This window comes from Sander vitreus, chromosome 16 (genome assembly GCF_031162955.1).
Source record: "Sander vitreus isolate 19-12246 chromosome 16, sanVit1, whole genome shotgun sequence".
NCBI classification, from domain to species: Eukaryota; Metazoa; Chordata; class Actinopteri; order Perciformes; family Percidae; genus Sander; species Sander vitreus.
The window spans coordinates 24003138-24019162 of record NC_135870.1 but is presented as its reverse complement, the minus strand read 5'-3'; the positions used below and the strand labels follow the sequence as shown (position 1 = coordinate 24019162).

Sequence of the window (16025 nt, the reverse complement as noted above, 5' to 3'; positions counted from 1 at the left end):
ATATATTTTTTATGATTGTTTAAAGTCACGATATGACACACTCCGGTACAGCAGGTGGAGACATGCACCTTAAACATTGGTTTGTAGCCCGCCACTAAAACTGAAGAAGATAAAGAAGGGTTTTACTCTTCTCGCGATATTTCTCAGGAGGCAAAAGAAGAAGAAAAAGAAGCTACGATGCTAAAGGTTTGTTAGCCTTGTGTACTGACAGTTTCGCATCTAGCTGGATGGAGGAGAAAACGCCTCACTGTTATTAAGGTAAAGTAACGTGTGGTCACAGTCAAGTACATTTTGTGTAAGCCTATACGTCCGTTGTGCTAGTAATTAGATGGGCTCTATCATATCTGACTGTCTGTGGTTAGCTTACATTGTAGTGCAAGCATCGGCTACAGTCTGTATCATCGATGTCATTGTAACGTTAGGTCGACTTGATTTGTAACGTTAATGTTACACTGCGTGGCATTTAAACTCAATCTGCCTGTATACAGCTTTATAAGTCTGTATATTGAACTGACAGTGTGAGGAAATAATGGTATAAAGATAGCTTGGAATCACTCTAACGTTAGCTAGCTGTATACTCATTTAGAGAGATGTGATTTTGGGCCCTGTCTGCTCTACGTTACAGACAATGTGTGGGCGTATGCCTGTTCGTTTTCTTCATCGGTTCTGTCCGATGTGGCGCACTGTATCCTCTTTATTAATGTTGTGTTTTCTTTATCAAACAATAAGGAAGGGTTTCCAGACACTGGGAGCACTTCCTGCAGTCACCTCCCCTGTCATCCTCCTCAGAGTGGATTTGAAGATGTAGCCAAGAGTGAAGTGGATCATCTCTGCAGTCCCTCAGCATTCCTGCCCCAGGCATAGCCAGTGTCTTCTCACCGCCAGCCTAACTCTGGGGCACTTTGGCCCCTAACCAGGGCTGCCCAGCGCGTGACTCAGCCGTCCCCAGTCAGTCAGTCCGTCCCTGGTTTGAAGACCCTGCTGTCCTCAGCCATGCTGTTCTCCCTGAGGGAACTGGTCCAGTGGCTGGGCTTTGCCACCTTTGAACTCTTCCTCCACCTGCTAGCGTTGCTGGTCTTCAGCATGCTGGTTGCTCTGCGAGCTGACATGTTCACCCCTACGCTGAGCTGGTGGCTGGTGTTCGTCCCGCTGTTTGCCGCCGACGGCCTCAGCACCTACTTCACGGCCATTGTGTCGATCCGTCTTTACCAGGAGAACGAGAAGCGCCTCGCCGTGCTGCGGCTCCTCTGGGTGCTGACAGTGCTCAGCCTGAAGCTGGTGTGCGAGGTGCTGTTGTGCCAGAAGCTGGCGGAGCAGGAGCAAGCCAGAGACCTGTGGTTCGGCCTCATCGTCTCGCCGCTGTTCATCCTGCTGCAGCTGCTGATGATACGGGCGTGCCGCGTCAACTGAGGGGAGGCAGTTGACGGTTGTGCTTTCACATCACCGCAAAACACAGGAACATGGAGCGATCTTCCTCTGCCAATAGAGATTTAAAGCATAACAATAGTGTCATTTCTCTTTGGGCTCATTGCTACCTTTTCTTTTCTTTTTCTTTTTTTCTTCTTTTTTTTTTTTTTTTTTTAAATGCACATGTTCCAGGTCTCACCAGATTTGTGTACATTTGTGTTTCTAATAATTATTTATAAGTTCTAATGCAGTGTTTCTCTTCCCAGAAGAGTGGAGGCTGTTGGTTAGCTAGCAGTACCATTGATTTGGAATTAGATCAATCATACATGAGAATAATAAGGGTGAGCACGTACTTTTGGCCATGTAGTGTAAAAATTAGTTAAAAATAATCGATTCTCCAATTAAAATAAAAAAAAATGTTTGGGTGATCCGATATTGATTAATAAAATCCCCAAATCGATCTTTTAATATATGCATTTTCAGCATAGATGTGGGGAATCTTAATGTAAACATTAACCTGATGCATTATAAAAACATATTTGAGGGTTGCTTCTTGCTTGTACAATTTACAGCATAACTTCTCTGAGAATCTCTTTTTATCCAAGCAAAATTTAGCCTAGAAATCTAGACGCACACCTAGCGTCTAGGCACTCTCCGTTGGCTTGCGAGCTGGAAAAACCAAACTCTGGTCAGGCCAATCACATCGTGTATAGAGTCGGTAGGCGGGCTTATGGCTGCTGCTGCTGCTGCTGCTGGGAACAGCGGTCTTCTGGAAGACTTGGAGTTAAGCTTTTCTTTGAGAAAAGAACAAAGAACGGCACTGAAGTCATTCTTAAAAAAGGAAGATGTGTTCGGAGGTTTGACGACCGGATACGGCAAAAGTTGAATCTATCAACTTAGCTCCGCTACCATCTTCGTTGCTCTGCCTGGTTGTAGCGCTATCCTATTGCGTGCAGAGGGAATTTGAAAGACATCCGTTTATCCCGCCCCTCGGATTGAGCTCCGTCAATGGTGTGTTCCCAGACCCAACATCTTGATGTGGGTCTGGCTTGTCAGGCTAAGCAAAATTAGTATTGTAACTGAAATTTCCCTAACGTAATATTGAATCAAACGAGAAATGTAATTGAATCGGAATGGTTCCCATTGCTATAGTGATCCTTTAGTTGATTCCGAAGACTGAATGGAATCAAATTGTAACAATGAATACCAGTGAAGCCATTGTTTGTACCTGAGCCCCCTTTTCATCAGGGGGAATTATGGCTTTAAGTTTTTTTTTTGTTTTTTTTTAAGGTTTTTTTTGGGGGGGGGGGGGCTTTTCCGCCTTTAATGGACAGGACAGGTGAGAGAGGGGGAAGACATGCAGGAAATCGTCAGGTTGGAGTCGATCCCTGGACCTCTGCATCGAGCATAAACCTCTAAATATACATGCGCCTGCTCTACCCGCTGAGCCAACCCGGCCACAGGCTGTACGTTTTTGATACTTTTAGGAATACAAAGAGTCAAAGCAGTACATGTGTACTTGGGACATGGTGTGCCTTTTTCACATTGTGCAATCAATAGACAATGAGCCATGAGAAAAATGCATGCCAGAGTTATGTTTTAATGCACATGTGAACACAACACATGTACATTTAATAAACGGTTGACACAGAAAGGCTGTAATGCCCTAGGCACCTTTTTTGGCCAACTGTCATGGGGAACAGAGCTCTGCTCTTACTGCAACTATGTTGCTCTTTTTCCCCCCGTAGAAGAAGACATTGCTTGCCTGCACAATTTGATTAGGTTCATTACTACTATCATCATGTGTCTCACTTTGTTGCCTGTTACAGGGAGTGTTGTTTCCACAATTGTCAGCTTACAGTCTCACCCCATGTAAAAGAACTGAGTGGGATTATTTTTTTTTTCTTCCACAAGCAGTCAATTGTGAGCACACGTCTTCCCTGAATCTTGCCGTTTATTTGTACAATATGTAATGTATATATAATCTGAGCTTGATCATACCGTATGTACAGTATGTACTGCATGTATTTAAGGCCTCATTTTAAGGTAATTCCCAATGTGAAATGATGTGTAAGTAAGATGTATATGTTGATTCTGGTAAGGAATTCACCAAATTTTTTATTTATGTTCTTATTTTCTTGTTATGGCACCCTTATTGTCATCTGTGTATATACATGTAAATAAACCATCAACATTTATCCAATGCCGTCTAATGAATGTCTGGGTCTGAGTAAAGATAGCTCTGTGACTGGGCCTTGGTCCCCCCTGGCCACAAGGAGGTGCTGCTGGCCTTTAATATGGACGCGTATACCACAATGTAAAGGACCATACATCTATTATCTTTTTTCTGTTTCCTTCTTGTGTTTTACAGTCAATTCGACACTGGGTGAAAATCATACAGACATTCAATAAGATGCATCACACTGCATATCCAGTAGTTATATTAGGGTTCTGTGAACGATAAGCAGCAGTATTGGCTATTATTGCATGTGGACATGTTAAGTGATGGATTTGGATTTAGTCTAAAACCAATAGGTGGTCTTGCCAATGTCATGTTACACATTAAAACTGTCAAATTTTAAAATATTAGCCCCCCCCCCCAAAAAAAAAAAAAATGAGTAGGCCTATGTGTGACACTATGTAACGTGTATGTTGACGTCACCATTTAAATTCCCAGGAATATTACAGAGGGAGTGATTTATAGGTACACCATGCTGTGCTTTAATTTCTTTCAATCTAACTTTTACGAGCAGACAAAGGTAGGCTACATTTGGACTATGCATTTGATTATTTTTCTCTCTCTCTCCCCCCCTCCCCCTGTGCTCTATAAAGCCTTGCTGTTCTTAATTATGGCTCGGTGATACATTTTTGATGAGCGACAGTAATCGCTTGTAGTACCCAAGAATAGCCCTCTTAGTGCTGATTCATGTGCAGCAGGCTACTTGTCAGCTCATGTGTTAACTGCAGACGGATTATCGACAGGTGGCATCACCGGCAAATGCTGAATGTCTAGATATTCTCTACTTATCACATCCGAACAAAAACAATGAAGGGCTAATAGGATCCCCATACTGCAACACTGGTTGCAGAGGTATGCGGGTGTGAAAGGAAAACTTTACAAAGACCACAAAAGACCATCAATTTGGAACAATATTGGCAAACCATAGGTAGTGAAGTACAAGAAAAATTAAGCATAAACAGACGTTCAATTCCTGGGATTTTAGCAATAATAATAATAATTTTCTTTTTTTTATGTGAACCTAGTCTACGCTACAAGTCTCGCGGTGTGGTTAGGATTGCAATAAACATAACATTAAATGAAGCAGTATGCAAACAGTATGACAACAAATATATATGTCATAACTCAATTAAAGATATCCACTGACAGTATTAAATCGGCTATAGTATAAAAAGGGAGGGGCGGGTTGAACCTGAACGCAACACTTTTGATTGATAGCTCTTCCTTGCCCAGTCAACAATAGAAACGGGAGTGGTTTGCGTCAGTGTGTGACGTTCTACATAAAGGGATGGGGCGTATCTGTAAGCAATAACGACCAATCAAGAAGCGGGTGGGACAGCCGAAGCCGCTCGTGCTGCTGCGGATGGGCGGGGCTGCGACCAAGGGTTGTGGGGAGAGAGGCAGTCAGAGTGAGAAAGCAGAGGAAGAGGAGAGAGAAAAAAAATAGACGACAGGGATGTGTTTGAGTGTGCGGTGAACAGTGCTGCAGGTACAGTCAGAGCCGAATACAGGTTTTATAGCCGCACTGGACAGCGGCAAAACCGCCTCAGAGCCTGCCTCTCTCCTCTTCATCCCCTCTAAACAACACTCCGCAATGTCTGGCGGAGGAGAGGTACGCGTCCTCCGCCAAGAGCCTGGGCAAGAGAGCCCGAGGATGCCGGCCTGGAAGCGAGAGATACTGGAGAGGAGGAAGGCGAAGGGCGGCGGGGCAGGTGCCGCGGAGACAAGCCCCGGCGGTGCGGGTTCGCAGCGGGCTAACGGCGAGACGACGGGAAATGTGAACGGCAGTAGCAGCAGCGGACACAAGAGAGACAGCGGACCGAGCGGTGGGTCCGGGCGGAGCTACACCATCACCACAGCCAGTCAACACTTCACGAACAACAAAGAGCCACGGCCGACGGACGCGGAGAGGACGACACCGAGGGAAGACGACAGACATGAGAGCCTGGTGCTACAGGAAAGCCTTGGCCCGCTGGAGGAGAACCCATTCATTAAACTGGAGAAGGAGCGGAGGCGGCGACAGGACCGAGATAACGCTTCTCGTCCTGTCCAGCACATCTTGGAGCTGTATGGCAGTGTACCCGGTATACGGACTATCCGCGCAGACAATATTATCATAATTGAGTCAGACCCGGACTACTTTCCGGAAGCTGGTGGGGTAAACACCGGGTCCAAATGGCAGCAGAACGGTGTCACTAGTTACAGCTCTCTGAACGACCTCCTGGACCGGAGAGGGAGTGCTGTTACTGAGATAAGAGCCAAGGAAGTTGTCATTTATGACACCACGTTAAGCAAGAGTGAGGAGAACTTGAGCACCCTGGGCCGCACTGATCGTGAGGCCTCATCATATGAGACAGGTGAGGGCCAAGGCAGGGTTAGCCGGATGCTGCAGAAGTTTGATAGCAACTACGGGAAGCTGCAGAAGAAGTCCCACAGCACAGAGAACCTACTGGACCTGGATTGTAGTGCCAGCAGCAGGCCACGACTCTGGTCCAGGCCACAGCCAGATCTGGTGCCAAAGGCCAGGCCAGGCCCGTCGCTCAGCAGCCCGGGCAGCAGCCAGCCATCGTCGCCTGTCTTCCAGAGTCCCTTGTCTTCCAAACCAACGCCACAGCCTGTTGTCTCTGAGCTGGGCAGCCCCCAACCGCTCTGCCGGGACCCCTCAGCCTGTCTTTTCCTTCCGTCAGCGGTTTGAAGAGAGTGGAGGCCATGGTGCAGCTGTCACCCCAGGGGATGAGCCAGACAGGGTGCAAACTAAGCCCATCAGAGAGAGAGACTGGGAAAGCTCTGAAGTGCCACCCAAACCCAAGGTGCCATGCTCTCCAGAGACCCGTCGCGTCCGTGCCGAGCCCCCCTCAAGCCCCATCTCATTCAAGGTGTCGCGCTCCTCTTCTGACTTTGAGATCCGTCCCTCACCAAAGCCAGACCTCACCCGAATTCCTGATGGGGACACCCAGGCACGGGCCCTCGCAAACCTGCGCCTGCAGTCCCGCAACTCCTTCACAGTGATCCCCAAGAGCCATGTTGCTGCCTCATCTGCAACAGGCAGCCCAGCACCGCCCAGCCCCATCAAGTCTTCCCCTTCCCACAGATTGGCAGAGGTGCCCACGCCAGGAGTGCCAACCTCCCACGCCCCTATGCCCACCTTGACACCCTCAAAGAGGAATGAGGAGAAACGGCAGGAAAAGGAGTTTGAGAGGCCGACGAGGCTCTCCCAGCCTGAACCATCTCCTTCTGTTGCCACAAGTCCTGCGCCTCGTCCGACCTCAGAACCTGTGTCTCCATCCCCTGCTCTAACCCCAGCTCCTTCCTCTCCACCTGCTCTGCCTTCACCCCCCTCTTCTCCGGCTGTCCCATCTTCACCCTCCTTCTCTCCGGTTCCTTCAGACTCTCCAGCCCCGTCTCCTGTCCCTCCTACGCCATCCACAGCTCCAGAACAACAACCCCCTCCCGTGGATCAGCTGCCTGTAACAAACATAGACGACATTGAAGTGGAACCCCAGCAGCGTGTCTCTGTTCCCAGCCCCATGGCGCAGAGAAGAAAGGGGAACACCTTCACTGTGGTCCCTAAACGTAGGTTGGAGGCCGAGGGCCAGCCAAGCTCACCTGAGCCCCAGCAGGAAGCCTCAAGTGAGCCGCCACCAGGGTCCACGCCCCCACAGGCCCCGTACGCTCAGCTGGGCTCCCTGCTGAAGAAACGCTACCCCGCTGCAGAGGAGATCGAGGTCATCGGTGGTTACCTGTCCCTCGCAAAGTCCTGCCTCTCCAAGACGGGCTCCACGGGCAAGAAGGTGAGAGCAAACACTGAACCAAACTTTGTGACTTTGTTGATGGGTTTTACAACTGCATTCTGAGCATGTAGGGAATCAGTAAGTTTAGTGGGTTAATTGATCAGTCAAACCATTTAGATGATCAACTAATATCAAGAAAGAATGCCCACAAAATAGCTGGTTTCAGCTTCTCCAATGTGAGGATATGTTGCACTTGTCTGTTTTACATCACTGTTTAACTGAATATCTAGCTAGCTGGAGAGGTGCCAGTTCACCTCCTGGGCACTGCCAAGGTGCCTTTGAGCAAGGCACCGAACACCCCCCCCCAAACCGCTCAGGGCGCCAGCAGTCGCGGCCCACTCACTCTGACATCTCTCCATTAGTGCATGTAAAAGGACCTGTGTGTGTGTGTGTGTGTGTGTGTGTGTGTTTCAGGCCTGTGTGCAGTGTGTAATAACAGAGTGTAAATTGTAATTTCCCCATTGGGGATCAATAAAGAGTATAAAATTATAAAAGTGAAACTATAAAATCAGACTTTAAACTATAAAATCTTTGGGTTTTCCAGCCGACTCGCGGACAAAACAAACCATGTGAAGACATCACCCTTAGAGTTTGTGATGGGCATTATGTAATATTTTCTGACATTTACTACGACCGATAAATCAGTCGCCAAAAATGACACACAAGACAGATTCGTTTGCCACCCTAACTGCTACATCATTGTTCTTCAATGAAAATAAACACGTCAACACTGCAGCACGCAGGAGGAATATTATTCCCAGTCCTCACAATCTCATGCATAACATGCGCCAGGTCTTCCCAGGGGGGATCATGAAAGTTTCCTCTGATCTAAATTTAGTAGTCAAGCGTCACACAGGAAAAGCTCTGTTATTGCTATGTTTTCATCTCAGTACATCTGTCACTTTGTGTCCCTTTTTTTGAAGCAAGCCAGTGCACATTCCGGTCACCTGTGATTTTTAAGGATTTAAGCAGCATTTCCACCTCCATGGTTAATCCTCAGTTATATCAATGCATCGTGGTGAGTCACTGCTACTCTAAATCTCCACGTCCCATCACTTGACCTGCTCTCAGGCCTCGATGCCCAAGTGGATTAAAAGCATGTGTTTACACAGCCACTTGGAGTGACACAGAGTGCTTTTTACTGTGGACTGCCGTCCCAAAAAGGCGTGTTATTTGTCACAGAGCGCATTATTGGGTTAGGTGGCCCCTCCAAGCCTATTGACAACAATCTCATCAAGGCTGTGTTCAGTTCTCAGGATTTGGCTCGAGGGGAGATTCGGGCCCGCTCCGACCTGTCCCAAACTCTGAGGAAGTCATCATGTGTGTTTTTGCCCAAAGCTGAGCTATTCCCAGGCGTGCTCCTAAAATCCTAATTAAATGATAACAAAGTTTGTGCTTTTTGGGCATCACAGTTATCTTGCCATCATAATCAGATATAGCTGGTGCTTGCAAGTTCTTGCTGCAATTTGCTCCTGTTTCATCTGTTTCAGGGATTAATTAGATATCAGAGAGCGTTTCTTATTCATTTGGAGATGTCTGCTGCAGGCTGCTTTCGCATTCTGCTCTGGATCAGCCCGACATTATTTTCGGCATGGCGCTGTTTATGTTGCTCTCTTGACAGCCAAAGATCTCAGCCCGTGGCTTGAGTTATCTTTTACGTAACACTAATACGTCATCCACGTTATTGGGACTATCGCGGTGGTTCAGGATGCTCAGGGTGTGGAGCATGGAACCACAGCATCCTGGGTGTGAGTCCAGCCTAGGCCCATGTCATCCCTCACGCTTCCTCTTAGCCTGCTGTACTCTGTCTGCCAAAGAGGAAATGTGTTATGTATTCAGTTACACCACAGCCCTACCCCCTAGCCTTTTGTTATTTACAAAGCGCCACATCGCCTCTAATTCTGAATATTTTTAGGCTTTTGGCAGTTCTTTCGCCTGGGCCGGTGTCTCAACCTCTCAGACGTTGGCCTGCAGTCCTGTTTCCTTGACCTGGTCTGCTACAGTATAAATCCTCTGCTCTCTTAAGTAAATCCAACTACCTCTTACAACAGGGGCACACAACTGAGGCCACTCAAGATGGTATCATGTGGAAACAGTGAGCAGCAAATGGAAAGATTCTGCACATCACATCCCATCATTGAAACTATATATTTGTACTGTGCAGGGCTGGCTATACCTATGTGTATACTACTTATTTGTTATTTTATATAGACCATATTCTTGCATTTAAAGATTATTGTTTGGGCATTTTTAGGCCTTTATTTGGACAGGAAAGCTTAGACTTGAAAGGGGAGAGAGAAGGGGAATGACATGCAGCAAAGGGCCGCAGGTCGGAGTCAACCTCTATATATGGGCACCCGGTGAGCTACCAGGTGAGCTAACCAGGGGCCCAATGTTCTTGCATTTAGACAACACATATTGATGAAAGAAAGGTCTGTTTATATTTCTCAAAGTAAGGTAGAGTATGATTAAAGTATAGCTTTGAGATCTGCAAAGATGAATCGCTTAGGCTCGTTGTCAACTATTAAATTATTCGCCAACTATTTTTAAATAATCCGATTTTAATCGGTTTGAGTCCTTTTTTTATGAACATTTTTTTTGTGGTTCCATGTTTTTAAATGTGAATATGTTCTAGTTTCTTCACTCCTCTGTGACAGTAAACTGAATATCGTTGAGTTGTGGACAAAACAAGACATTTGAGGACGTCATGTTGCGCTGGTCGACATTTTTCACCATTTTCTGACATTTTATAGACCAAACAACTACTCGATTAATTGAGAAAATAATCGATAGATTAATCGAGTATTAAAATAACCGGTAGTTGCAGCCCTAATAGCTTTAACGTCGGGACTGAAACTCTATTAACTATCATATTGGCAGTTGTATCGAAAACATTTCAAACAGCCTCAGCACTCGGTAAACACCCGAACCCAGAATGCCGTAATTCTTATTGCTGCCTACCTTACCTAAAATGGGAGTTTGTAGATGTCTTGTGCAGCATTTTCCAGCATTGTATTTGTGGAATCAATAGAAACTCTGGAAACATGACTAGAATTTAAAAGAACGTTCTGTGGGTTTGATGTTTGCCTGCAGATCATGACTTTATAATGACTAATATTTAGACTGCTGACTTGTGTGCGTAAGCCTAACCCATGCTACCTGGTTGTGTGTGCCTTTTATTGCGTGCACATGTGCATGCAGATTACCACAGACCGTGGCCATGAGACATGAACACATCCTGTCTTTTGTCCTTGTCGCTCACAAACCAAACATTTTCTCCCTTTTCTTGTCAGTCTAGTCTTCTTGGTCATCAAGGCTTAGAGTCTTTCTTCTTCTTTTTCTTTTCTGGGCAGGGCAGCACAGCGCAGGCAATTACAAAAGCATCGAGGCTTGGCCTGGCCTGTATAATTTGTGCGGAATTTTTGTTCAGGGCCGCTTCTGTGTGAGAGCAGCCTCTGAGAATGGCCTCGGCTCAGCGTTCTGGTCTGGGATTGGGGTTTTCTGAGCGCTCTTTTTAACCATTTTTATGAGGAACTTGGCTGAAAAAGAATGTTCCATATGCACGTCAGTACTTGAGAACTTAACCAAAGCGGGTCATTAACTCGTCCTCTAGTTTTTCCTAAAATATTTCCACACTTTCCCCATTTTCTTGCTGCATGTTCTGATTTTTGAACTCTCTTGTATGAGTGCTGAATGCTGGACCACATCCAACACAGTCTCATGTACTCTCTCTGTCGTTATCGCTCCACAAGCACCACTCTCCTTTTGTTGTTTTATTCCCTCTCCCCACAGTGCACTGCTTTATTCCTGTGCGGTGGTGGTTAATAAGGACTGTCCCCTTGCTTCCAGCTTCCTGTGATCTCCTCCTCTCTATTGGGGAAGGAATTGTGGAAGAGCTATGTAGGTCAAGTGCAGCTTCTTGTACCGCTTCACTCCTGCATTTGCATAAACTCTACTCGGCTGACTAGTGAAATAGACAGGCCAGGATTGACTCGGTTTTCATCTGCGGTTTGATTGGATCGGGCTGCCCTTGACTTGACCAATTTATCTTATTTATTTGTGGAAAACGACGCCACACTCTGTTAGGGAGGATACAGCTGGCAACGAGACACGGGAGGGGGTGGAGTGGTTTGTTTTTGAAATCTCAGCTCCCTATGACCAGTTATTATGGGAAAAGGGAGACGGACCCATGTGTTGTCAGCACGAGAGAGAGAGAGAGATAGTGATAGTGGCATTTTATGAGCTTACCTGCCTTTTTTCCAGTGTTGGTAGCTTCTATTGGCACTGAAGAACCACTCAGATGACTAATTGTTTAAACTGCTGCAGCATGTTTATGTCTAATTATGACCATTCTGTCAAGCTAATGATTAGGTTTGGTGAAGAGGATTGTGTGTTTGTTACTGAAAGGGATACTTATTCAGGTGCTGTTAGTCTCATGGAACTTGGGATTTAGTCGTTTTTCTCTTAAGGATGCACCAAAGTGCTTTCTCACAGTGAAATACTATTGAACAATTCCTCAAAGGCCATGTGTACTTGGAGGCCATCTGATAGGGCTGTGGGAGAACGTCGGACAAAAATAGTTGGGAACCACTGTCCTAAGCGGTCGGTATAAACCATGACATAAACATTGTTTACAATTTTATAGGAGATCGTTTGGTAACCATGGCAACGCATATGCGCATCAGACCGTGGGTGCAGGGCAGCATGTTCCCTGATACATTTACTAATAATGCTCATGATGGTTTTTGAACTCTTTTATGACACCAGAGAAGATAAGTAAACACAGTAAAGTCACTGGAGTTCAATGGGTTCCCTCATGTGATCAGCGGGGCACTGATAATGCAGGACGCCATTCACCGAAGCTGTCTTCACCTGACCATTCCTATTACCGGACAAATCATATGACTTCATGTTTACGGGTTTGTTTGTATGAATCAGTGTGACAGGTATAAAATGTAACAACAGTACCCTATACTCTTTAATTCAATTTCATTCAATTGTATCTACAGTGTCAAATCATAACAGAATGTATCCATTAGTCGATAGAATAGGACAAGACCACACTCTAATTTACAGAGACCCAACACAACCCCCCCCCCCAAGAGCAAGCAGAGGAAAAACGTCCTTCAAACTACAGATGGTCCGATACCATTTTTTTCTTCCTGATACCGATTCTGATACCTGAACTTGCGTATTGGCCGATACCGAGTACTGATCTGAATATTTTATTATGTTTTAACAACTGATTACTACTATCCCTGTATGGATGTGATATTATTTCTATCTTTGTTGTCGGTCTGGCTCAGGTTAAACTCTTTGTGAAACATGAACAAACACAAACAATGAACGCCACACAACTTTCTTTTATTCTGCAGTTTGACAGTCAGTTATAACGGAAAAAGAACATAAATAAACTACTTTAACGTAGATTTTCTTTAGGGCTTTATTACGTGGTATCGGATCGGTGCATAAACTTCCCGATACCGATACCAACGTTTTAGGCAGTATTGGAGCGATATCGGAACAGGCAGACACCTTGGACAGACCCTGACACTTGGTGGGCGGCCATCTGCCACTGCCGGTTGGGATACAGATATACAGAAATATAATTCCTAATATTTATAGCAGTTGGCATGATGAGCAGTGCCAATTGTAGTAACAGTAAAGGTAATAGAATTATGACTAGTAATAGCAGGGCGTCGAGCAGCAGCTGCAAACACGATTCAGGTGCCACCCACAATCCAAGGAAATATGCGAGGCGAGAAAGCATAAGAACTCTGAGGAAGAAGCTCCCCGGAGCTAAGTTAGTAACACGTATTAATGGGACATGGATGCACACAGATGGAGAAAGAGAGGAGGAGAGAGAAGCTCAGTGTGTCATAGGAAGTCCCCCGGCAGTCTTAAACTTTAGCTGAGGGCTGGTCCAAGGCAAACCTGTACTTAAAGGAGAATTCTGGTCGATTTCAACACGTAGCTCTGTTGTTTGTAAATTTGGAGTGCTGTCAGTAGCGAGAAAAACGAAAACAATCGGTGCTGCCTACACCATGTTGTCCTGCTACAGTTTGCACCCAGGAGACTGAAACGGGGCAAGTTTTAAACATGCTTTTAGCCTCTTAACATGTTCGAAATGTCATTACAAGTGCCTACCCATGTGAAGTGATTCCTACCGAGTGAACACAGTGAATCTGACTGCAGTAGATGTGAAAGAAATGCATGAAAGTCGTGCTAATTCAGCTGTTTAGTTCCGGTGTCGAGACGGCAAGACTCAGGGACCGTCTACAAACTACAACACCGAAAAGAGATACAACAGAAATATTTATTAATTTAATGATTAAATAAGGTAGTGTCTCCAAACTTACCTCAATTATAACTTGTCTCCTGCTAGTTGTACTACAGCACTTACTTTTAAAAAATAAGCATATGCCTATTTTTGAAAATGTTTTTGTATCTCTTTTCGGTGTTGTAGTTTGTAGACGGTCCCGAAGCACTCGTCTTACTGCCGTCTCGACACCGGAACTAAACAGAGCTGAATTAGCACGACTTTCATGCATTTCTTTCACATCTACTGCAGTCAGATAAACTGTGTTCACTCGGTAGGAATCACTTCACATGGGTAGGCACTTTTAATCACATTTCGAACATGTTAAGAGGCTAAAAGCACTTTTAAAACTTGCCCTGTTTCAGTCTCCTGGGTGCAAACTGTAGCAGGACAACACGGTGTAGGCAGCACCGATCGTTTTTCTCGCTACTGACAGCACTCCAAATTTACAAACAGCAGAGCTACGCGTTGAAATCAACCGGAATTCCCCTTTTAACTATAGTACTAAGTACACATTGACACTAGGGATTGATGCCATGCATTGGTGCAACAACAAAAGTTACAAGCTAGTTGCTCCTACATGAATAAAAATAATAATAAATAATAAAAAAAAGTGTCATGTTTTGTGGCATTAAGTACATTCCTCCGCTGTGCAGGCATGTTAAAGACATTATCTGCATCTGTGTTTAAAAAAAAACACACTAGTGGTTAAATGTCATGCACACAGCAGGTTAAAAATACCCAAACCTAAATGGTTAAAAGCTCTCTGTAACACAGGAAGGCCAATGAAAGGGCACACTCCTTCATTTACATTGTGCGCCTGGGCTACAGGTGTGAAAGTCCATTGTGTTTAATTATTTACCACCCAGCATACATTCCCCATCTATCCTCCCATACACTTCCTGAAAACCTACCACCCTACCCCTTTGCTTTTGGCTTGGCTGAGGTGAAGCGACAGGAGAAATGTTTCATATTAGGAGTGTGTTGAAGTTGAGTTATATCACCAAAAACGGAAACCAACTCTCCTGATGATGTGAAGAGACTGAAGTATGAGATCAGGATTTTTCTTTCTTTAATATTGTCAGGCACCTTTTTGTTATCACTGTGAGAACCTGCAGAGACAGGTACGTACATTACATTAATTTAGCTGTTGCTTTATCTAACGGGACTTACAAGAAGTGCATTCAACCATGTGGATACAACCCAAAAAAAATGAATCATGCAGGTACATCAACTACATCAAATATGCTGAACTGCTTAATTTAGCAACCGTAAGAGATAGAGAAAGTTATTTATTTATTTTTTTTAAATGGGCCAAGGTGCAGTCAGGACAGGACACCTTGTGAGTTAGTATGAAGCAGCAGCTCGGCCCTCCTTGCAGTGAGTGAGCAGCAAGCCGATTGGTAGTAGCAGAGTGTAGCAGACCGCTTTGGGTGTATGGTTTAACTAGGTGGTAAACTCCAGTGCTGAAAAATAATGCTAATGCGGGCAAAGTGCCAAAAAACTGTAGTTCCTTGAGGCTGGCTCCAAAAGGGAGTCAGTCCATATAGACCCCATGTTAAAATGGCCACAACTTGACAGCAGAACTAAACATGTTTAGTTATTTTTGGATTTGACAGGATCTGGCTCTTCAGAAACCTATGGGTGACCTCACGGAGACGCCGTCCGTGTTTTATACAGTGTATAGGTTTGACCATGTCCCGGATGCAGGATGGGCCTGAGCCATTCACTGCAAGATAGTGTAGCCAGTGCAGGGTGCGCAGGGGCGCTGTAGTGTGTAGGGTTAGAATTCTCTGCGAGTTTGTCTTCTACAAGCAACCCCTTCCACATTACACACATTTCATGTGTCATTTGATCCATTGGTAATATACAAATATTAGTGCAGCTTTAAATCCAGTTTTTATAGTCTTAAAATGTTGCATACAGGTTTACAAGTTAAAGTTTTTAAATTTTTTTATTTGGAGAGAGGTGCTAGTTGTCTTTTGATGACTGATATCACTGGCGGTGCAAATATGCTTTCCTTTTTAACAAGCTTGTCATTTCTTCCGAGGGCTCTGTGGCTGCAGGATGTGGACAAACCCACACTCTTCTCACACTCGCACTCATACAAGCACAACCCATGCCTAATTTCTGCATAAACAACCCCGTAGAAATACACACGGTTTCCCACACAGGCCTCAGGCACATGTGCAGCCCTGCAACGTCACTGTAATTAGAATTCAGCCAGCAAAGCCCCATTATCATAGTCGTGTGTGTGTGTGTGTGTGTG

At 45.2% G+C, this 16025-nt stretch overlaps 2 protein-coding genes across 3 annotated transcripts in view; both read left to right on the top strand.

The window, feature by feature from the left end:
* The first annotated feature begins 126 nt into the window (after positions 1-126).
* On the top strand, positions 127-3610 carry tmem203 (transmembrane protein 203). 2 transcript variants are annotated; one of them, XM_078271867.1, is made up of 2 exons: positions 127-258; positions 790-3610. In XM_078271867.1, the coding sequence occupies exon 2, from the start codon at positions 994-996 to the stop codon at positions 1408-1410; it is 417 nt and encodes a 138-aa protein (XP_078127993.1). In that variant the 5' UTR covers positions 127-258; positions 790-993; the 3' UTR covers positions 1411-3610. The 2 variants fall into 2 exon arrangements, with proteins under 2 accessions (XP_078127993.1, XP_078127992.1); XM_078271866.1 differs by having other exon boundaries at positions 730-3610.
* Positions 3611-5036: 1426 nt separating this feature from the next.
* The window catches only part of tprn (taperin), a 41107-nt gene continuing 30118 nt past the window's right edge, over positions 5037-16025 (top strand). Inside the window, 2 exon segments of the mRNA XM_078271472.1 lie at positions 5037-6296; positions 6298-7437. Coding sequence (XP_078127598.1) covers positions 5241-6296; positions 6298-7437 — 2196 coding nt within the window. The 5' untranslated portion in view covers positions 5037-5240.

Bases quoted from the DNA above. Each gene is read 5' to 3' on its own strand.
- tmem203 (XM_078271867.1), top strand. From the start codon at position 994: ATGCTGTTCTCCCTGAGGGAACTGGTCCAGTGGCTGGGCTTTGCCACC.